General features: G+C 42.5%; 1 protein-coding gene across 4 annotated transcripts; it reads left to right on the top strand.

The window, feature by feature from the left end:
• Positions 1–314: 314 nt before the first annotated feature.
• Positions 315–23645, top strand: LOC129855273 (tetratricopeptide repeat protein 39A-like). 4 transcript variants are annotated; one of them, XM_055922751.1, is made up of 20 exons: positions 315–382; positions 3162–3212; positions 3458–3511; positions 10607–10711; positions 15334–15465; positions 16508–16551; positions 17057–17124; positions 17246–17310; positions 17995–18094; positions 18288–18353; positions 18458–18566; positions 19343–19410; positions 19568–19627; positions 19725–19886; positions 20140–20231; positions 20378–20498; positions 20623–20734; positions 20912–21026; positions 21194–21310; positions 21467–23645. In XM_055922751.1, the coding sequence occupies exons 1-20, from the start codon at positions 330–332 to the stop codon at positions 21582–21584; spliced, it is 1812 nt and encodes a 603-aa protein (XP_055778726.1). In that variant the 5' UTR covers positions 315–329; the 3' UTR covers positions 21585–23645. The 4 variants fall into 4 exon arrangements, with proteins under 4 accessions (XP_055778726.1, XP_055778729.1, XP_055778728.1 ...); XM_055922754.1 differs by lacking the exons at positions 315–382; positions 3162–3212; positions 3458–3511 and adding exons at positions 4922–5068; positions 5505–5649; XM_055922753.1 differs by lacking the exons at positions 315–382; positions 3162–3212; positions 3458–3511 and adding exons at positions 4922–5317; positions 5505–5649.
• Positions 23646–23788: the final 143 nt, after the last annotated feature.

Below are 23788 nucleotides of genomic sequence, written 5' to 3'. Positions count from 1 at the left end.
CAATTGTACCCACCAGCCAAATATCCCCTGGAACTTGGTGAACAATACATCCTAGCAGAAACACTTGGGCCACATTCGTTGCACACGATCTGATTTATAGTAATGACAACATCCACACCTTTTTAAAATAAATCAGGAAGGAAGGAGGGAGGTATAGTTCTCACAAATACACATGTAGCCTACTGTACTTTTATATCATACTTTCTCAAACTCTCGCCGTTAACGGTCATCACCTGCGCACAGGTAAACCCCAATGTCCATGTAAGGATAATTGGGCCCTGCACTTTTTCTGGATATTCTGCACGTTTGCAGTATTTCAGTCCATTGGAATGAGTTGTATCATTGGTTGGAGACGCAGCGTGAAGAAAAATGACTGCAAAGGGTGAGTAGCAAAATCCACGTAACTAGGCTAGTTGCAGTAGCCCACGTTTCTTCCGCAGAAACCCAGCGATCTTTTATAAAAAAATATACAGCAGCCTAAACAAGTCGTATTTGTGGTCACAACAGTGATTGGTTTATGTAGTGAGCAACGTAGTTTGCCACCCTGTTTTAAATAATCTGTAGCTAGATGGATTTGATAAACATTGAATGGTTGTGTAACCATTCTGATACAAGATACACGAACTTTTGTATTTGTTATATATTAGAACGTTATTGCTAGGTGTTATTTTAGAATTAAGATTTAGACCGCATGAAGTGGAAATGTAATAGATTTATAATAAAACGTGCACACAAAAAAGAAAAGGAACCTCATTTATGACTGTTTCTACCTATCAAATCAGTACACTCGAAAACGTTCAAACCTAGGAATAGCTTCTCTAATATATTATCTAGGAATAGTTTCTCTACAGTATAATCTATGGAAAGCAAATTTGTAATCACAGTACCACCATGTTGCTCTTTAACATGACAGAGCATCACTAGTGATTAGGCCAACATCTGCAGATAAATGTACAATAAAGGAAGTTCAAAGAAGATAGGGTAAAATTAGGCTAACTAAATGAATTATTTTATAATAACAATACACCAAATATGTATAGGCAGTTACTGAATTTCTACCACTGTTTTCCTAGTACTTTCGTTTCGTATTTTTTAAGTGCCCAAACTGCTTACTAACTATAGGCTACTAACTAACTAGGTTGTTAAAGTTGTGTAGGCACGGGCCCACCAACTCATTTTGTTTTGTATTTTAAATGGGACATTATTTGTCTTATTACCTAAACATGCAAACACCATCCGATAGAATTCATAGCTAGCCTTGCACTGGAATGACATTCACACGAATGGGATTGGTAGCCAAAAATAACTAACTGAAAGCCACACCCCCAATAAGCCACGGATATGACCAAAATGTGATATGTTTTGTTACTGAATTTCTGGCTATGCTACTGGCTTGTTATGAAATAATTACACAAGTTGTTCTACTGGTATTTATTCTGGAGTGAGGCCTATGTAAAAATATGGTAACACCACTCCCTCTCAGGTGATGTGCTTTGATAAGGAAAAATACAGTGCTGAATATAAAGCTATACTGAACAATAATGTAAACGCCAACATGTAAAGTGTTGGTCCCATGTTTAATTAGCTGAAATAAAAGATACCAGAAATTATCCGTGTGCACTAAAAAGCTTAATTTTCAGATTTTGTGCACAAATGTGTTTACATCCCTGTTTGTATTTCTCTTTTGCCAAGATAATCCATCCACTTGATAGGTGTGGCATATCAATAAGCTGATTAAACTGCATAATCATTACACAGGTGCACCTTGTGCTGGGGACAATAAAAGGCCACTAAAATGTGCAGTTTTGTCACACAACACAATGCCACAGATGTCTAATGTTTTGAGGGAGTGTGCAATTGGCAGGCGGACTGTAGGAATGTTTACCATAGCTGTTGCCATATATTTGAATGTTAATTTCTCTACCATAAGCCGCTTCCAATGTCATTTTTGAGAATTTGGCAGTACGTCCAACCTGCCTCACAACCGCAAGCCACATGTAACCACGCTAGCCCAGGACCTCCATATCTGGCTTCTTCACCTGCGGGATTGTCTGAGACCAGCCATCCAGACAGCTAATGAAACAGTGGGTTTGCACAACTGAAGAATTTCTGCACAAACAGTCAGAAACAGTCTCAGGGAAGCTCATCTGCATGCTTGTCATCCTCACCAAGGTCTTGACCTGACTGCAGTTTGGCGTCGTATCGTCTTCTGTGAGCAAATGTCCCCTTCGATGACCACTGGCACCCTGGTTTGCTGATGTCAACGTTGTGAACAGAGTGCCCCACGATACCATGATGAGATCCTGAGGCCCATTGTCGTGCCATTCACCCGTCGCCATCACCTCATGTTTCAGCACGATAATGCACGGCCCCATATCACAAGGATCTGTACACAATTCCTAGAGGCAGAAAATGTCCCACTTCTTCCACTTCCCGCATACTCACCAGACATGTCACCCATTGAGCATGTTTGGGATGCTCTGGAGGTGTACGACAGCATGTTCTAGTTCCCACCAATATCCAGCAACTACGCACAACCATTGAAGAGGAGTGGGACAACATTCTACAGGCCACAATCAACACCCTGATCAACACAATGCGAAGGAGATCTATCGCGCTGCATGAGGCAAATAGTGGTCACCAGATACTGACAGATTTTCCAATCCACGGACCTACCTTTTTTTAAGTGATCTGTGACCAACAGATGCATATCTGTATTCCCAGTCATGTGGAATCCATAGATTTGGGCCTAATGAATTTATTTAAATTGACTGATTTCCTCATATGAACACTAACTCAGTAAAATTGTTGCATGTTGTGTTTAATTTTATTCAGTGTACATAGGGAAATAGTGAACTATAATTGTAAATGAGAGCAAAGATTTGCATCTACAGGAGAGGAATTAGATTACAATTGGAGATCTCGGCATTGTTAAATGAGACGCATCCGCTAGTGCTTACTGTATGTTCTGTCTGGTATACTGTGACCCTAGGGACACCATGCAGGCTCAAGAAATCTCAGCCAACCCCAATGGCTCCCCAACACTTAGTTTACTGTACATGGCAACAGTTTCTGTGAAATATATATTTCTCCTTATGTCAATCCCATTGAATTGGATCTGATTCATTTAGTAATTCATAACAGCATGATTTTGCTTCTAGGTTGTCCATCATAAACAGTGCAGAACTTGACCCCATCCACACAGATTTCAAGTAAGTTTTCCCTTCTGTCAATTTCTGTACCCTAGGCATGTTTGACAACAGATTTCAGTTCATAGACTTTCTTTGGGCATATTACGTTTTGGTTAATCTACCCCTGCACTGAAAATATTTTTCAGTCAGGATTTCTATGGGTTGCAATATTATGTTACTCACACAATAGTCCCTATTGAAATAGTTTCCATCCCTTGTGCTCAACTTTTTTACTAAATGACCTCAATTTTGCCCCCCTGTTTCAGGTTACAGTTACCAGACAACAAAGACTTACTCAACTCTACAGAACCATTGAACATGTAAGTCTCAGAGTCAATGTCAGAGTCGATGGCTGATGGCCGGGTGATATACAGGGTTGAGTAGTTTGAGGAAAGGTTATTGAAAATCAGCAGTAAGCGTGAGGGCAATGACATCGCTCCTTCCTGCTGTTCAACATATTAATAATTCAGAGAAGTACGCCATTAATGCTGGCTATAATATCCGCTCAGGTCCAGGCAGGGTGGGATCAAGAGAAATCCCAGCCTATGCTCTCAACCATAGAGACATCATTTGATCTCAATGCCTCTCCACCCTGAAGAGAAAGAGTGGACGGCCATATTGCCGTACAGGTGTAGAGAGGATGATGAGATGTGATTGGTTCTACCTTTGGCACAGTGTGTCATTGGGTTTCTTAGGTTGTCACCAGTATTTCCTTGTGCTACACCACCTCTGGTCTTTATCTGTTCCATTTGTTTTAAAACAAGTGCATTTGGTGTGTCTGAATTGTTCGGTGTCTGTATGACATCGATATTTGATCATTCCCAAAGTCTTAAACAAGCAAAGAGACTTACAACTGCAGACACACCATTTTTATCTCATGTCTTTGAGGAAATAACTGCTTAAATATGGATTTTGTGGGAGGTGGAGCTGTCCATGAAATGAATTGCTTTCCCATGATAATTTATAACAGAAAGCGATGTACATTCCCTACATCAAAAAGAGCAGGAGCCTGAATTGAACCCATAGATGCTGTCCTAGTGTTCATATATTTCAACACTTCAACTGATTCAGATCTGCAGATCAGAGAGCAAGATAACAGAACACTGTACATGTACATTTGAATCTACTGTACACAATGTCTCTTGGCTCTGTTGAAATTAACCACCTACTAGAGGAGAGTGTGGGCCACTTTTTTCAGGCAAGGCTTTGCATCCAGAGGCAAGATGTTCATTGTGTAACATAAATGTTTTCATACATCGAAGAAGACAATCCACCCAAACATGACCCTGGTGTGTACTGTTGGTCAACTCCAGCATCGCTCAATTAATAAAATACAAGGACAGGTTTCTTGTGTGCCCTATGGCTGCCAGAGAGGTGGAGATGCAGAGAGGTGACGTATAATGGGAGCAATGATACGCTGGTCTGTGTCCCTGCTGCCCTGCCTGCTGAATAATGTTCCCCAGAGGAAACTAACTAACCTTGACTGAGGCAAAGTCGTGTGTGTGCCTGAGCTGACCTCTTTGCACGTGTCTTGAGATTCACAGATTTACCATGTTGTAGATAACTCTTCCTCTATGACCTAAATTTAGACAGCTGTCTGATAGCTCATTCTGATAAGGGATTTGCTATTTCCATGGGTCATTCACTTTCAGAGCGATTGGCTGTAGTGTAATTGCTGGATCTCAGTGGTACTCATCTCTCTCTCGCTACACAGTGTTCTACTGGCTCTCTAATAGGGGGCACCCGGGGCAGTGCGTCTGTGCTGCTGCTGCAGTAGTCAGCCTGAGTCACTGCAGTAAAGGCTTCCTCCTTAGCAGGAATCTTCCTCTCACCGGCATCAAGTCATTGTACATCTCTGTCCGGAATCTTGCAGAGAGGTTTTGACATCTTCCATTCAAGATATTCAGGGATCTGAATGAGTTCTGCTGGGGTGTTTTTGCGGTCATCTGAGTGCAGTTGCCTATTGTCTTTGGTGGATGTTATACTCAGGGTATCACCTTTCTGTGGTGCATAGTGAATCTTTTGGCTTATGTTTTTCGTTGTTTATCATTTGACTCGAGTCCTGTGCAGCTAGGCCAGCCCTGCTACTGCATCAGCCTATCAGAGAAGAAACTGCACTGTGTAGCGTGAGTGTGATGATGGGAGGAGGTGGGACAGGAGGAGGAGAGTTAAGGGACTGTGTGTGTTTGTGGAGGCGGAGAGTTGGGGGGTGGAAAATGTTTAGTTTCTCTGTGTGATAGTCATCCCAATCTTATTAAGGGCTGCGTTCTTCCTCCCCTCTCCTGCCTGCTTGCCTGCTGCTGCTGTTGCCAGAGGTAGACACTGTGTCGCGCTGCGCCGCTGGAAAGGCCTGAGCAGATAGTCAATTCTCTTCTGCGTTTGCTGCCGCTCTGCCTCCCTCTAGTACTCTTGTCTGCCAGATGAAAATGTCAGGAGAAGCAGAAACTCTATCAAACGGGTAAGAGATATTTTGAGGCTGCGTGGTGAAGTGATGGGTATTGACAGTGTGTTGAAGTAAACAGAGAGATGCTGCGTTTGTGGTTTTGTGTGTGAATGTAATATACTGTCACTAGTCATTTCTACTGGGATTGAAACCAGAGGGTTCTGAACTTAGCTGTATCCGGAAAAACTGAACAGGTTTTGTTTTTAAAGATCCACCTCTTCTCTTTTGTCTGATTTCATTGTGTTTAGAAGCAGCTTGTTTTACTGCAGTATTACTTTGTTGGCATTTCTTAACTTACTAGTACTTTAATTCAATGTAAATTAACACTGGTGAAAGCTTTCAGGAGGAATGCAGATAAAGCAATGTTTTATCACTCTGTGTGAGTGTACATTTGTCTGAGTGAGTGTGTGCATGTTTGATTACCTCTCAGAGCAATGATCTCTATTGTGCAAGTGTCCCTCCAGAGAAATCAGCATCGTGGAGTTGCTAACTTAAATTAATTAATTATCTGGACAATGTATGCTATGCACAACCTTTCAGGAAACAATAGCATCCATTGTGTGTACATTATCATGCCATTTTTCAGACCCATCTATGCCCCTATTGAGTTTATGGTTAAGTCTTTATAAGTGTGCAATGTTAAGCTACTGGGCACTCCAAGCTAGGCTGAAAAGACAGGCTACACGGCCTCCTCTTCCTAGTGTCCTGATGGCTAATGTCCAATCGCTGGAATATAAACTTTGAACTCAGAGCAAGGCTTCAGTCGCAGAGGGACATCAGAGAATGCCGTGTCTTTGTTTTTACAGAGATCTGGCTTAAGGACAATACACTTGACTCTGCTATTCAACCAGACAGCTTTTCCATTTTCTATATGAGTCAAACGGCAGCTTCTAGTAAGAGTAGGGGGTGGTGTAATGCTTCCTCATCAACAATTTCTGCTGTACCGAAGTTGAAAACATCTCAAGCTCCTGTTCACCTGACTTGGACTTTCTGATGCAAAAAGGCCTAACTCACACTCGGCGAACTGTACAAGAACATTAGCCAGCAAGAATCCTCTCACCCGAAAGCAGTCTTAATTGTCACTGTTGATTATAAACAAGGACATTTCTTGAAAAAAAAAAAAGATTCCAAAATATCACCAATATGTATCCTGTCCCACGAGAGGAAACAGCGTGCTGGACCATGTATATACAAACATCCTTGACTCGTACAAAACCATCCACCGCCCCCACTTCGGCCAATCAGAACACATCTCTGTTCCTACTCCCTGCCTACAAGAAGCAAGTCAAGAGGGAGCCACCATCACAGAGAATAGATAGGTGCTGGACAGAGGAGGCAGATTCAATGCTGCAGGAGTGTTTTGATCATATTGATTTGGAATATGTGCAAAGATTCATCCACCCAGGACTCATCCATTAACATTGAGGAATATACATTGTCACTCAACAGGCTTTATTAGGAAATGTGTTGATGATGTACACACAATAACAATCTGGACATACCCCAACCAAAAACCCTGGATGAACGGAGATATCTGTACCATGCTGATAGCCCGTACAGCAGCATTCAGTATCAGCCGAATCAACCCTGACAGATAGGAGCTCTGCAAATCCAATATGGAAGCAAAAAGACAATACAGACTCAAACCTGAATTGATGTTTGACAACTCAGACTCACGACGCATGTGGCAAGGACTACAGACTATCACGGACTACAAAGGCAAATCCAGCTGTGTGGTGCCCACCAAAGCCTCCCTCTCAGAGGAGCTTAACATATTCTATGCTCGCTTCGAGGCAGACAATACTGAGTCATCCAGGAAGACTCGCTGCTCCAGACGACCTGGTGCGTTTGCTCTCCGAGGCTGACGTGAGAAACTCTCAAAAGAACATCCCTGGCCATGTCTTCAATGTGTGCTGACCAGTTGGCGGGCATCTTCTCAGACATCTTCAACCTGTCCCTGTCCCAAGCTGTAGTCCCCAGCTGCTTCAAGGAGACTACCATCATCCCCAGTGCCCAAGAAAAACAAGGTGACATGCCCAAATGACTTGCACTCACCCCAGAGTCTGGTATGGCCCACATCAAGGCCAGCATGCCAGGCACACTGAACCCACTTCAATGTGCCTACTACTCCAACAGATCCACGGAAAATGTAATTTCCATCACTATTCACACGGCCCTAACACATCTGAACAAGAGGAACACCAGTCAAAAGTTTGGACACCTACGCATTCAAGGGTTTTTCTTTATTTGTACTATTTTCTACATTGTAGAATAATAGTGAAGATATCAAAACTATGAAATAACACATATGGAATCATGTAGTAACCAAAAAAGTGTTAAATAAATCAAAATATATTTGAGATTCTTCAAAGTAGCCACCCTTTTTTTTACTTGATGACAGCTTTGCACACTGTTGGCATTCTCTCAACCAGCTTCATGAGGTAGTCACCTGGAATGCATTTCAATTAACAGGTGTGCCTTGTTAAAAGGCGTGAGCGATGTCATCTAAAAAACGTCTGTTCTAAATTTTTAAGGAAGCTTCATTTACCCATCACTGTATTTTTTGTGACTTCACAAAAAGCCAAATTTGAAGACACCAATGTTAACGTCTTATTCTCTTACCTATTTTAAATAATACCTGCAGAATTTGTTTTCGTAGATGGGCGTGGTTTACGTAGCTAGGTAGTTAGTCTATTGGTGCCAAAATTGTACTGCAGTTTGTCAGTAAAGAGGTTTTCCATATTCATCTAAGGCAAATATACTTATAGGTTTCTGCTTTCATCTCTGTCTGGTGTTAGCTATTTACTGGCTAGCTAGGTATTCAACCAGCATGGAACAAATGCGGGGGAAGTGTTGCCCAAAACTCGGATGCAATTGTCATGTCATTACATCAAGAGACATGCAAAACGGGAGATTCATACAAACCTCTTGACATCATTGATAGTCATGATATATGAACAATGTTGGGCAGTCAATATATGTAATGTACCTAGATCTCAACCTGTTTAAACTAAAATTCTCCAAGATGGACTAGCTAGCTAGCTAGCTAGCTAGCTAGCTAGCTAGTGCTGACATTTCCTTTTGGGCTAGCTAAATTATATAGCCAACATTTTGTCTATGTTGATGCTTTTACAATAACCAAACAGTAATTTGTGAAACAATGACAGGATTGGATGTTGTATGTAATTACTATGTTTGCGTTGCTTTGTCTCAGCAAGTTGTCTTGACATAATCTCACTGCAACACTGCATCATAAGTGTTTTTAAAGAACTGTCTGTCATGGTGAGCTCCCCGCCCACTTAGTCTGTCTTTTCAGTCTTCCTGGTAGTTATCGGGATGCAATATGGTGGGGGATGTTTTAGTCACTCAAAAGGCTAATTTACATAGGAATCAGAATGACTGTTAGGGAATTTTAAAGGTGTTTGCTGATTGTATCAACTGATTAGGAACTGGGCCTTATGGAGACTCAGTGTGTGGTAGTATTGATCCCTAGACTGTCTGTGTTGCGCTGACATTCATGACTGTGTGTTGTAATGAGCAGGAAGTGAATGACCTATAGCTGCTCATATGGTGGAAGGATGGTATGGTCATCCCCATGTCATTAGCTTGTGAAGGGGAGAAAATAAAGGCCTGTTTTTCAATATGGAACCCAATGGATTCATTATAGTTTGAGAGAGTTCAACCATGGTCCAGCATAAAGAGGTCCTCTGTATCACTGATCTTCAGGAATGCAAAAGGATGGCTGTCAGTTAGTCACCCTCATTGTAGAGATTCTCCTCAGTTGTGTAGGCCAGCCTCCATTGTTTGGCTTAATACATTGTGTCCATGAACCCAATTTGCTGAGAAGACATTTTGTCATCTTTGGGATTGTTAAACTTGGGGTGGTTTTGTAATGAAAATAGTGTGGCACAGGACAATCGGAATTTTCAGCCTGTTGTACAGCCTGCTCTTGTTTTTAATGGTAGGGAGCCTTGACATCAATATTTGTTTGTTTGCGATGAAGATTACTCTATTAAAATATTTGGTGAACCCCCACTTAACAGTCCATTTTTTAATGCAGATGAATGAGAAAGCTGCTCACTGAAGAAACTGTGGTTAAAAAATCCAATGATCTTGTCAGATGAGAAAAATGTAGCTTTAAGCTGATAGCAGTAAAATAACTGTCGATGATAGATAGAACCGCAGAGAAAACAATGCGAAAGCATGCTCAGATCAGGTGGGAGAGTGGGACAATATCATGACCTGCGCTCCTCACAGAATGTTTTGGAGGTGTTCTGTGTTCCTCTTGCCCTACCACTAAAAACAGAACAGGGGCACTGCAGCAGAGTAGCCTGGTAGAGAAAAAGAAGTGACGTGGCTCTTTTTAAAGATATCTGTTACTGTAGCTAGACAGTGAAGTACTCCTTTGTAGTTAATGCTGTGTCATGCTACTCTATAGACTGAGATCATAGACATTTCACCTAGTTCTTGACATGAACAAACAAGATTTTGTCCTGGGGTTCATTCATAAAAGAATAGAACACATTTAGGTCCACTGGGAAGCTGGCAGTAATAAGCTTCTTTCATTTGACAATGGAAATCTCATTTATCTCAGAGGCAAATTATTTACTTTTTTGAGGGGAAGTCAAAAATAGAATGTGTTATTTTAAAATGTAGGTTCTGCACTGAGAACCAATGGTAGGTATTGGCCAAGACCGTCATTATGTGTTAAAGTAACATACTTAATTCACTAACCTTCAATTTAATTCAATTCAATTCAAGGGGCTTTATTGGCATGGGAAACATGTGTTAACATTGCCAAAGCAAATGAGGTAGACAATACACAAAAGTGAAACAAACAAAACTAATTAACAGTAAACATTACACATACAGAAGTTTCAAAACAATAAAGACATTACGAGTGTCATATTAAATATATACAGTGTTGTAACAATGTACTTCATCTGTATCTTTCCCCTTTTCTGTATCTCAGGTCCCAGAAGTCCGACCTGTCTGTGGCCCTGGAGGACTGCATGGCAGCGCTGGACCTGTTCCTGAGGAACGACTTTGAGGAGGCCCTGTCCAGGCTTCACTGCAGGTGAGAGACCTGGACCCTGATCGTGTGGGTCGACACAAGTGGCTGGTGGTAATACTGTGTGCTAGTTTCACAAACACCAAATAGGACTGGCAAGTGGCATGGTTTCCTGATCAGTTTGTGCTTCGCCAACTCCTTTCTTGTTCGTTGTCATGTCATAACCTGGCGACTGGGCTAGGCTGGTGCTACAGTAAAGTGTACACTCTGTGCTAGTTTCATAAACACCATCTCTCCTATTGGACACCCCTTCAGCATTGTGTTCAAAAACACAATTGTCAAGTTTCCTATTACTCTGTGATTCTCTCTTTCATTATCATGACATTCTCAACATATAATCTTTTCTCTTCTTTGGCCACTCCCAAATCACAGTTTCTCTCCAGCCCTCCCTAGTGTGTCTCATTTCTCATCCCCTCAGTGTTACACAACTCAGTGGATATACAATACTTATCTAATCCCTCCCAGTTTCCATGTTGATCTCTTTTAGTTCTGAAATGTACATGGTAGTCTAGTAGGAGCATGAAATTAAGGAAATATTTATCCCAAAGGGTAATAATCTTGGCAAACCTGCCATTGCCCAACCCTCTGGCTCTTACCACGCAAGGCTTGGCATATTCTGTCAGCTGTCACCCTGGGGCTAGGCAATGGGAGTGATGGTAGACCAAGTTCTGTAGGCAGAGCAAAGGTATAGGCATTTAAACTGCCCTCTGGCTTGCTTTGTTTGCTACCGGTGTTCAAAGAAACCTTTGTGGGAAAAGCCTCCACGTCATCAACATCCTAGTGTGTAATATCAACTAATGCGTTGCTGAGCATAGGTTTAACACAGTATTGTGTGGGAGAACAGTAATAAGAGAAAATCTATCAAATAAAAAAAATAACCCATAGAGAAAGCCGGTGATGCTGAAATAGCAGTGCGTCTCTCTCTCTCGTTCTCCCTCCTTTCCTCTCCTCTCCTCCGTTCAGGCTGATGTACTGTACTGACACAGTAAGCTGGGCTAGGTATAGTCCAGAATCTATGCAGCACAGCACACACAGTGGCAGGCTTTCTCTCATATACTCTATAATAATGCAGAGTATGTTTATACTGTGGTTTGTATTTTCATATCACAGAATGCTAAACACAGCAATATATATTTGCTGAAATATACATTTGATCAAACCGCAAGATCATCATAAGCTACTGCATGTTCATAGCGAAAGAGACAAAGGCTTGCAGTTCGATCTGATTTTTTTTTAAGGACGAAGACACTGCAATGACATCAAAACAGCCAGCCAGCCTCATGCTTTTAAGCACAGCTTTATATTCAGATTAGATAGTAAGATTCTGCATTGCCTGCTTCTCTCTGAAGCTACTAGCTAGCTGTTCAAACATGCGGACTGGGCAGGAACAGCAGCAGGCCTTATGTAATTGCCCTGTCCCAGTCAAGTACTTGGTTGCCCCCCCCCCCCCTCATTCCTAATGAGTGCTTTACACTAGGTGTGGAAGTGTTGATCTAGTATACATTGTAAAAGGTTGGGGAGGGGCTGATATACTGTACAACATGTACAAATGGAACACATGTTCAGACAGAGGGTGTAGCGTCACCACCTACTGTAGAATGGCTCCATCTCATTGGCTGGCCACGATTCAGGCTAAAAGACAGAGGCACGATGGATAGCAACTTGCACTATAAATCTTACTACTCTGAAGACAAGAGTAACCAGCTTAACATAGCTCACTACATTGGTGCTCTCCCCCATTCTAATGCTTTCTTCTTAGGAGCTGTGTCAGAACAATTTGACCACACTTACAAACAACTAAAGTTGCCTCATGTTGGCACTCAACATGAGCGCTGTCAGGTTATGTAATTCACACTGAAACGTGCATGACGAGACGGAGAACCTCCCTCCTGCAGGCTGGCTCTTTTTAAGTTGGTGTTGTTTTTTGCAGAACATTAGATTAGGTTTACCCATGACGGTGAATAAGCTTCAAGAGTCAGGAGTGCAGGCCCCACAGTCACCATCGGCCTTGTCCATCTCCGTCTCCACAACAGTCAACAACAGTAGACAGAAGGCAGGCAGGCAGCAGGCAAAAACATTCCAATTCATGGCCTGTTTTTACCATGCTGCTCTTTTTCCTGACGAAATATATCCTGATTTGTCTCCCTTTTGAAAAAAGACACTAAATATACAAGAGTATGTGGGCACCCCTTCAAATTAGTGGATTTGGCTATTTCAGCCACACCCATTGCTGACAAGTGTGTAAAATCGATCACACAGCCATGCGATCTCTATAGACAAACATTGGCAGTAGAATGACCTTACTGAAGAGCTCAGTGACTTTCAAGGTGGCACCGTCATAGGATGCCACCTTTCCAACATGTCAGTTTGTCAAATTTCTGCCCTGCTAGAGCTTCCCTGGTCAACTGTAAGTGCTGTTATTGTGACATGAAAATGTCTAGGAGCAACAAAGGAATGTGAAATGCCAGGCATGCAGACATGTGACAGTACAGTGAAGAAACTCACCAGCATTGTCCCATCCTGCCACTGTGACTATGGTGGAACCTGCTGGGAACAAGTCAGACCAGTGCTCCTGGTTGTGGAATGTTAGTGTCACAGTGTGACATTCAGGGGATTCACATGGGCCTGTTTCCAAGACAACATATTGTAACTTAAAGGAGCTGGGCTTTGTAAAGAGTTTTTGGTCAGAAAATACATTAAATATACTAAACTCAGTAACGTAGTTTTTTCAGGACCCTGTCTTTTAAAGATAATTTGTAAAAATCCAAATAACTTCACAGATCTTCATTGCACAGGATCGGTACATCCGAACATCACACCTGTGGGACAGCTACAGGATGGCAACAACAACTGCCCGAGTTACACCAGGAACGCACAATCCCTCCATCAGTGCTCAGACTGTTCGCAATAGGCTGAGAGAGGCTGGACAGAGGGCTTGTAGGCCTGTTGTTAGGAAGGTCCTCACCAGACATCACCGTCAACAACGTCGCCTATGGGCACAAACCCACCGTCGCTGGACCAGACAGGACCGGCAAAAAGTGCTCTTCACTGACGAGTTGCGGTTTTGTCTCACCAGAGGAGATGGTCGGATTCGCGTTTATCATCGAAGGAATGAGCGTTACAGCGAGGCCTGTACTCTGGAGCGGGATCGATTTGGAGGTGGAGGGTCCGTCATGGTCTGGGGCGGTGTGTCACAGCATTATCGGACTGAGCTTGTTGTCATTGCAGGCGATCTCAACGCTGTGCGTTACAGGGAAGACATCCTCCTCCCTCATGTGGTACCCTTCCTGCAGGCTCGTCCTGACATGACCCTCCAGCATGACAATGCCACCAGCCATACAGCTCGTTCTGTGCGTGATTTCCTGCAAGACAGGAATGTCAGTGTTCTGCCATGGCCAGCGAAGAGCCCGGATCGCAATCCCAACGAGCACGTCTGGGACCTGTTGGATCAGAGGGTGAGGGCCATTCCCCCCAGAAATGTCCGGGAACTTGCAGGTACCTTGGTGGAAGAGTGGGGTAACTTCTCACAACAAGAACTGGCAAATCCGGTGCAGTCCATGTGGACACCCCTCTTTTTTCAGGGACACATTATTCCATTTCTGTTCGTCACATGTCTGTGGAACTTCTTCAGTTTATGTCTCAGTTGTTGAATCTTGTTATGTTCATACAAATATTTACACGTTAAGTCTGCTGAAAATAAACGCAGTTGACAGTGAGAGGACATTTATTTTTTTGCTGAGTTTAGAATCATGTAACCAAAAAAGTAACAAATCAAAATATATTTGAGATTCTTCAAAGTAGCCACCCTTTGCCTTCATGACAGCTTTGCAAACTCTTGGCATTCTCTCAACCAGCTTCACCTGGAATGCTTTTCCAACAGTCTTGAAAGAGTTCCCACATATGCTGATGTAATGGATGTGAAATGGCTCGCTAGTTAGCGGTGGTGCACGCTAATGGCCTCTCAATCGGTGACGCCACTTGCTCTGAGACCTTGAAGTAGTGGTTCCCCTTGCTCTGCAAGGGCCGCGGCTTTTGTGGAGCGATGGGTGACGATGCTTCGTGGGTGAATGTTGTTGATGTGTGCAGAGGGTCCCTGGTTCGTGCCCGGGTCGCGGCGAGGGGACGGACTAAAGTTAAACTGTTACACTGAGCACTTGTTGGCTGCTTTTCCTTCACTCTGCAGTCCAACTCATCCCAAACCATCTCAATTGGGTTGAGGTTGGGTGATTGTGGAGGCCAGGTCATCTGATGCAGCACTCCATCACTCTCCTTCTTGGTCAACTAGCCCTTACTCAGCCTGGAGTAAGGGCTTCAGTTTATGTCTCAGTTGTTGAATCTTGTTATGTTCATACAAATATTTACACATGTTAAGTTTTTTGAAAATAAACGCAGTTGACAGTGAGAGGACGTTTTTTGTTGTTGCTGAGTTTACATGTTAAATGTCAATGATTATATAGTTATACTTTTACAGTAAGGACATCCATACATGTGCTGCGCCTCTTCATTTGTGTCGAAGACATACAAAGTAATCTTTTTTTGCTGAGTCATCTGACTGCATTTTGAGAATGCAACAATCGCTGCTAAAAATATAGCTCAATATTTCTGTTCCTTTTTTTCTTCCTTCACAGAATCAAAGACAGCATGTACCATGCGCTCACATACGCCACCATACTGGAGATGCAGGCCATGATGACCTTTGACCCGGAGCACATCCTGGCAGCGGGTAACACCATGAAGGAGGCTCAGGCAGTATGTCAGCGGTAAGGCTCATTTGTAATGGGTCTACATTCTAAAACGAGATCTTCAAAGTTCTTGTATGCTATTTATTTCCTTTAGAGGCAACAAAAGCAATAACAAATGTTTTGGCTCAGTGGTAAGGCTCCCCCTATGATAGCTATTCAATCATGAAGATAGGAACCACATGATCTGATCAAGTGAAACCACTTTGTGAATTTTGTAACATGTGTTTGTGACTAAACAAGACACATTTACCTCAAACTCCTATTATGAAGAACAACCATATACAGGCAAAATATATTTGGCTCTGGATGAACCCGGCCATTCCAGTGGGGAGAACATCTGTCTTTTTTGGGAGATGTTCATCCTGGTCTGTGGTGGCTGGTTAGCTGTTCTGACATGATCACAGAGCAAATTTCACCCAAGTCCTATCAGATCTCGCTGGCTGGTGCAATTTCAGAGCGGCCTGTAACAGTGAGTGTGTGAAAATGTCCTATATGGATACGCCTCTCCAAATGGTGAGACACACACACACACAATCTCGCAGACTAGGCCTGCCACACCACCTGAGAACCTTGGGGGGGTCAGGGGAACCCCATGACCGGGACCCTGTGCTATTCTAAGAGCCGCTCTACATTTTATCTACACAATCCATAAAATGTGTCTGGGCCACACTGATTTGCATGAAGAGTAGATATCTACGAAAATACAACTTTTACAGGAGGTTTAACATTATCCCACGGATCACTAATCAGCAGTGGTTACAGTAAACCACTCATATGCTTGTATCTCCCTTAATCCATATCATGTAATTCCCAATACTGAAACCTGATCTGCGTTAGCTATACTGTCGGTCAATGTCTGTCAATGAATGTGGTTACCACATGTCACCATTCTTTGATATCCAAGCACAAGAATGTATTCAATTCCGAGTTTCTTAGCTCACACATCCACCTACTGGTGTTGAATTGTTGTGAACCAACTCTGCTATGTCTTTCTCATCGAACACTCTATTGGAATGTTGGAATTCGTGTGTCATTAAGTTCTGTATGTAATCTCTCCCAGGTTCCGCAAGAAGTCAACCTTTAGCAACAGAAACTTCACCGAAGGTTAGAACATACTTACTTCAGTACATTCTAACTTCACTACACACTAAGACACAGACATATTGTTTTACCACAAACATCTTATCACTCTTATCACTAGTGTGAATTGATTTTTTAAATTTTATTGCTTGTATTCCTAAATAAATAAAACCCTGCTACTGTAAAATATACTCTGTTTTTGATAGATGTTTTAATTTAATACATGTACTTTTTAGCAGACGCTCTTATCCAGAGCGACTATGGGTTAAGTGCCTTCAACAGAACATCAACAGATTTTCTTTTTTCTCACCTCGTAAGCTCGGGGATTCAAACTAGTGACTTTTCAGTTATTGGCCCAACGCTCTTAACCGCTAGGCTACCTGCCAACCTATTACACCTTGATGGTTGTTCAGTACTTGAGAATACAGTTTAAAATGTGTTTCTTGTCTGTGGGTTTACTGTGCAGCCTCCTGCTGATGTAATGTTTTGAGGATGTCAGAAGATAATTGTGCTGTCATTTTCACCTCAGAGGAACTCCATGCTGAAGTGTGCTATGCAGAATGTCTCCTGCAGAGGGCAGCACTCACCTTCCTTCAGGTAACCTACTGCTACCACATCACCCACTGACACTCACTATCTCTTTGCAGCACTGATACAGATGTTCAAGTTTATTGTGCATTTATGATATTGAAATAGTTCTTAACCCCTGTTTCTGTAGGATGAAAGCATGATCAGTTTCATCAAGGGAGGAATCAAAGTGAGGAATAGCTACCAGACGTATAAGTAAGCACTCTTTTTAATTTTTATAATGTATTTAACCAGGTAGGCAAGTTGAGAACAAGTTCTCATTCACAATAGCGACCTGGCCAAGATAAAGCAAAGCAGTTCGACACATACAACAACACAGAGTTACACATGGAGTAAAACAAACATACAGTCAATAATACAGTGAAAAATAAGTCTATATACAATGTGAGCAAATGAGGTGAGATAAGGGAGGTAAAGGCAAAAAAAAATATTGATGTAGTGTATGGCCTTTATAGTGCATTTCCCTAATGTCTCAACTCGTACTATTTTTTTTTACCCCCTTTTCGTGATATCTAATTGGTAGTTTCGATGTTGTCTCATCGCTGCAACACCCCAATGAGCTCGAAGGTCGAGTCTGGCGAAGGTCGAGTCATGCGTCCCCCGAAACTTTACCCACCAAGCAGCGCTGCTTCTTATCACACCTGCTTGCTTAACCCGGAAGCCAGCCGCACCAATGTGTCGGAGGAAACACCGTTCAACTGACAACTGAAGTCAGGCGCACGGCCTGCCACAAGGAGTCGCTAGAGCGCGATGAGCCAATCGTGCGCCGCCTATAGGGCTCCTGGTCACAGCCTGCTGTGACACAGCCTGGGATTGAAGGTGCCACTTGGGAGGCCCCTCAACTCATACTATAGTAAAGAATGTACATCTGTATTTCAGAGAGCTTCATACGGTCCTCCAGTCCTCTACCTACGTCCATGGTGACAATCATGGGCAGTTTGAAGGCGGGGTCAAGCTTGGAGTAGGAGCCTTCAACTTGGTGAGTGAACTGCTTCATGTCGATAATGTTTGTGGTCCAGTTTTCTGGACTGGTAGATTGTATAGAAGGACCTTTTTGGTGTGAGGGTTATATAACTCTGTAACTCAACGCATTGCCCTGATTGGTACAATGTGTAATTGTGTCTGTCTCATCTTCTCACTCTTCCACTCCTGTGTTCTTGGGTTGTGTACAGATGATCTCCATGCTGCCCACACGGACCCTCAGGTTGCTGGAGTTTGTGGGTTTCTCTGGAAATAAGGTAGGTTTCCTACTGTTAACCTGCTGTGAGATGCTGAAATGGACTGAACTGGGCTGGATGGACTGTGCTAAGTTCGCAGTGTCCTGCGTTGTGTGTCTCTGCAGGAGTTTGGCTTGCAGCAGCTGACGGAGGGCTCTGCAGGGCAGACTTTCAGGTCCTTCCTGTGTAACATGCTGCTTCTCTGTTACCACACCTTCATGAGCTTCATCTTGGGTGAGAGACAGGTTGATGTTACCACACATCAGACGTTACCGCACTGACCTTTTCAACTCCCAAAACAAGCCTTATAGCAGGAGTGGGCAAACTTTTTGGCTCGAGGGCCACATCAGGATTTTGAAATTCAACAGAGGGAAGCATTTTTTGGGGGACCAATTGTTTGTTAAAATCAATTTTGCGGGGGCCTCCCGAGTAGCGCAGCGGTCTACGGCACTGCATAGTAGTATTTGAGGCATCACTACAGACCCGGGTTCGATCCCAGGCTGTGTCACAGCTGGCCGTGACAGGGAGACCCATGATGCGGTGCACAATTGGCCTAGCGTCGTCCGGGTTAGGAGAGGGTTTGGCAGGCCGAGATTTGCTTCTCCCATCACGCTCTAGCGACTCCTGTGGCGGGCCAGGCGCATGCACGCTGACACGGTCGCTAGGTGTACGGTGTTTCCTCCAACACATTGGTGTAGCTGGCTTCCGGGTTAAGCGAGCATTGCGTCAAGAAGCTGTGCGGCTTGGTTGGGTTGTGTTTCGGAGGACACACGTCTCTCGCCCTTAGCCTCTCCCGAGTTTGTACAGGAGTTGCAGCGATGGGACAAGACTGTAACTACCAATTGTATGCCATGAAATTGGGGAGAAAAAAGGGGTAAAAAAAAAATGAATTCACTAAAAATAAATACTTGAAAAATATAAATAATGTTTGTCTCGCGGGCCAGATTGAAAGTGCCCGGACAGACTAAACTAACATTAAATAACATTGTCTTTTTCTTCACGGCTTGCAGGCACAGGGGAGGGGGATGTGGAGGATGCTGAGAAACTGCTTCAGCCCTATCTCAAACAGTATCCTAAGGTCAGTGAGGACGTTTGTATAATTTATAGCAGTAAAGTAAAATCCTATTCCAATTGTATTGGTTTTGTGAATTATTTGGTGCATAGGCCTGTACACACACTCATTCCCATCAAAACAGTTTATAGTGAAACAGTGTGTTCTATACCTCTGTTTTAAGGGATCTATCTTCTTGTTCTTCGCTGGTCGAATAGAGGTTATCAAAGGAAACCTGGATGCTGTGAGTGTAGATCAATGACTTTGACTACTACCAAAATTATTTTGTGTTTAGACTACAAACCATCCCTTTTCCATGTGTGTGTATTTGTGTGTACCAGGCTATAGAGCGCTTTGAGGAGTGCTGTGAAGCTCAGCAACAGTGGAAGCAGTTCCATCACATGTGCTACTGGGAGCTGATGTGGTGTTTCACATACAAGAGACATTGGAAGATGGCCTACTTCTACGCTGATCTGCTCAGCAAAGAAAATGCATGGTCCAAGGTGGGACATTCTGCAGTTATTGTATTTTGCATATCAGTACTATATAGTCAAGTATGAAGTACATAACATCTGTTTCAGTACAGTAATGGTTGCATTATCTCGAAGGCACATGCGACAAAGTCTTAACAGAATATAGATTAGCTTGTTTTACAGCTTTTAATGTATTCCACTTAGTCTCTAGAGGGCCAAATTGATGATGATGCCTAAAGAGTAGTAGTAGTTTCAGTAGTAATACATGCACATTTCCCTCCAGGCAACATATGCCTATATGAAAGGTGCCTACCTAAGCATGCTGACCAGGGAGGAATGCCAACCATTCCGGGAGAGCGAGGTAGCGCTGTTCCGGTAGGTCACTGCAATATACAAACCCTTGTGTCACCATAATGCTTTGTACTCTATTTATTTCATTCTACCCAGGGTTCTTGTATAATCAAGTCATTCTATCCAAATATATCAATATGTTATATGTATACATTGTCTATCCGCTCCAGGCAGGTACATGGGCTTAAGCAGAAAATAGCTGGAAAGTCTTTGCCAACTGAGAAGTTTGCCATCCGAAAAGCCCGTCGTTACCTGACTGAGAACCCGATAATGCTCCCTGCACCTCCTCTGGTCAGTACTGCATGGTTTGACAGCATGTTCCCTATTACATTGTAATTATATTGTGTAAAAAAATACTACTATTATCTATGTGTGGATTACTGTGACACCCGGTGGCCTTGTTTGTCCTCTGCAGGAGATGATGTACATCTGGAACGGCTACACAGTCATCGGTAAACACAAAGACCTCACGGAGGGCATGCTGAAAACACTGGACGAGGCACAAGCAAAACTCGACAATAGCCCAAGTAAGTAACACGAACGTACATCACCCTGGAGAGTTGATACTGCCTCTACACATTCATTTAGGAACAGCATTATTGATTGGATTCAGACAACTCCTTATCTCGTTATTATCATGTTTAGCAACACTGTTTAGTAGAGTTTGGTGATGGGGCTTGATTGTTGTACGTTGTGTTCCGAAGGAACAGAGTTCTCCATAGATGACCAGTGTTTGGTGAGCCTGCTTAGGGGTCTGTGTCTGAAGCACCTGGGACACCAGGAGGAGGCTGAGGCCTACTTCACCCTGGTCCTTTGCAAGTGAGCACCACACACACTCCCTCGCACACACACACAAAGTCATGCACACTCATCCTTTCACAATATGATAGTGGAAGAGACCTACTCTTTTACTATTCCTTACAAGTTTAGCAATTACCTAATTTCTAGTTTCATTCCTGATCTCTGTTGTATTTTTCTCTTGTCAGTGAAACACAGATCAAGTTTGATCACTACTTGGTTCCCAATGCACTACTTGAGCATGGGCTGCTGTGTCTGGAACAAGGGAGGAAGGAGGAGGGCATCAAACTACTGGAGACGGCCAAGTGAGTGTCTTGGTCCTTACACAAGATAATTATCTCAACCCATCTCAAACAATAGTTCATTGAAATTCGGAAACCTGTCTTTTTTACAAGAATTCAATTAGTATGTAAAGTAAAATCATCTGGCCAGGCTTTTTCATTGTTCCCCTATATTTACAGGCAAAATTACAAAAACTACTCCATGGAATCGCGGACACATTTCCGAATCCAGGCTGCTTTGCACAAGGCCAAGGCCACAGGAGAGAATGGGATTCACACCATGCCCTCCAGCCCATAGCTGGTGTGGGAAAAACGGGGCCAATGTCCAGCCATCCCACAGTGCACAGCCCAACGCCGCAGGGATGAGGCAGAGTACCAACCACCCACTACCAGCAACAAGCATATGACTGGCCAGCCACCGAGCTCTAAGAAAGACCCGCAACACTACACAAGCATAATGTACACTGAAAGGTCAAAAGCATACAGACAATAGTATTTACTCAGACAAAGAAAATATACGCAATATATAGAAAATACCACAATGCTGGATGGAGATGTACAGGGTTTCAGCAGTCTATTTCAAAAACCTATGGTTAGATACCCATGCCTGAATGTTCACCCTCCAGCATAAATATAAACATTCGCTGGTTAACATGTCTTTTCACACCTGTCACAGGGGTTTTTGCAACATATTTGAGTGGTTAAAGGTATTCTCATAGGTTTTTCCTTCTGCTCGGAGCTAATGACTAGAAGCACTGTGGCCAATCTTGGACAATGTCTGTCTTGTTGACCGTGATCTATTGCAGATAACCTCCTGCCCTAATGCCTTTATCTCTGTGCTTCTACGACTGGTTTTATTTGTATATTTAAATTTTCACCCTGAACAGCTCAAGGGAAGTTTTGGCACATTGGATCAACTGAACCACTTTCTGGGAAGGAATGCTTGACCAGTCCAACTTAATTTTTGTGGATATAGTGCCCACTGACATCTGCACAAAGTTAAATCATCCAGCCATACAAACACATTGCAGGAATGCACGTGTGATGGTAGGGGGTTATTTTGTCTGTTTATTTATTAACTGCAATTGCACCTTTCACAAAATTGTCTTGTTTTAAGTGGACTGTGTCTTTTAGAAAGGCAGGCTCCTTCCATGTTCTCTACATGTGGACACAATCCAACAGTACTTGAGCTCAAACAAACAAGTCTTTCAGATTGACACAGGAAAGCCAGGCTGCCAGTTTCATCTGTAGTGAGTGAAGTGTTGACAACCACAGAACCTTCCATATATAAATATACAGCTCCGACATCAACATAGACAATAATGGCTTACAGGGAGTTCTTGTACATTAACAGTAGTAGAAAAAGTACAAGTGACAATACCTTAATAGAAAATAACTCAAGTGAAAGTCAGCAAAATACTACTTGAGTATAAAAGCCTGAAAGTAACTGGTTTAAAATTTACCTAAGTACAACGGTGGATAAAGTAATCCATTGTCATTCTTGAGTAAAAGTAAATGCTATACATCAAATAACTTGTATTAAGCAAACCAGATGACACAATTTTCTTGTTTTTTTTACGGACAGCCAGGGGCACACTCCCAACAGTCAGACATAATTTACAAACGCAGTATTTGTGTTCAGTGATTCCGCCAGTAGGGATGACAATGGGTTATATTGATAGGTGCGTGAATTGGACCATATTGCTGTCCTGCCTGAGCATTCAAAATGTAACGAGTACTTTTGGGTGTCAGGGAAAATGTATGAAGTAAAAAGTATATAAAGTATATATTTTCTTTAGGAATATAGTGGAGTAAAAGCTGTCAAAAATATAAATATTCAAGTACGTATACCCCAAAAAGTAGTTCAAAATATTTTTACTTAGTTACTTTACACCACTGTAAATTAAATAGTTACGTTCTTGTGTAATAAATTATCTAATAAACTATATGTCATTTGTGATTAGAAAAAGGGTTACCTTTTTTCATGTTCTATGATTATTTAATCTCTATTTACAACACAATAAGTATCCAAACCCAGGCATTAGAGTGGTGTCTTGAGTTTAAATGTTGGAATTAGATCTCTAAAGGGTGAAGGAAATGTATAAATGTATTTTTTTCAAATATAGAGATTATCTTAGTTTGGGATGTTCTAATGATTAGGTCAGACATTTTCTTGTTTTGTTCCATTGTTTTATTTGTTTGTACTATTTATGTCAGTAAATGCAATCTTATTGTCTCTGTGATGAGGTCAGAATATGATATTGGGCATGGCTACTGAGCAGATTGACATTCCTGGACCTGTACATACTAAATGTTTGTTTTGTAATTTAAGATTAAAATATGAAATAAGTAACTGAAATTAGGTCTAGTTAGTTTTTTTACTCTTGTACGACCCCATTTGCTTTTGGATAACTGGATGAACTGCACTCCTAGCACTAAGCTTGTACGACCCCATTTGCTTTTGGATAACTGGATGAACTGCACTCCTAGCACTAAGCTGTT

Source organism: Salvelinus fontinalis, chromosome 5 (genome assembly GCF_029448725.1).
Source record: "Salvelinus fontinalis isolate EN_2023a chromosome 5, ASM2944872v1, whole genome shotgun sequence".
NCBI classification, from domain to species: Eukaryota; Metazoa; Chordata; class Actinopteri; order Salmoniformes; family Salmonidae; genus Salvelinus; species Salvelinus fontinalis.
Note: the sequence above shows the minus strand (reverse complement) of the source record. Positions and strands in the feature narration are given on the sequence as shown.

What these genes read in the sequence shown, in the direction of transcription:
- LOC129855273 (XM_055922751.1), top strand. Translation starts at nt 330, where the DNA reads ATGAGTTGTATCATTGGTTGGAGACGCAGCGTGAAGAAAAATGACTGC. An exon ending in CCCATCCACACAGATTTCAA is followed by an intron (nt 3,213 to 3,457) that starts GTAAGTTTTCCC and finishes CCCCTGTTTCAG; the next exon opens with GTTACAGTTACCAGACAACA. An exon ending in AGCGAGGTAGCGCTGTTCCG is followed by an intron (nt 20,232 to 20,377) that starts GTAGGTCACTGC and finishes TATCCGCTCCAG; the next exon opens with GCAGGTACATGGGCTTAAGC.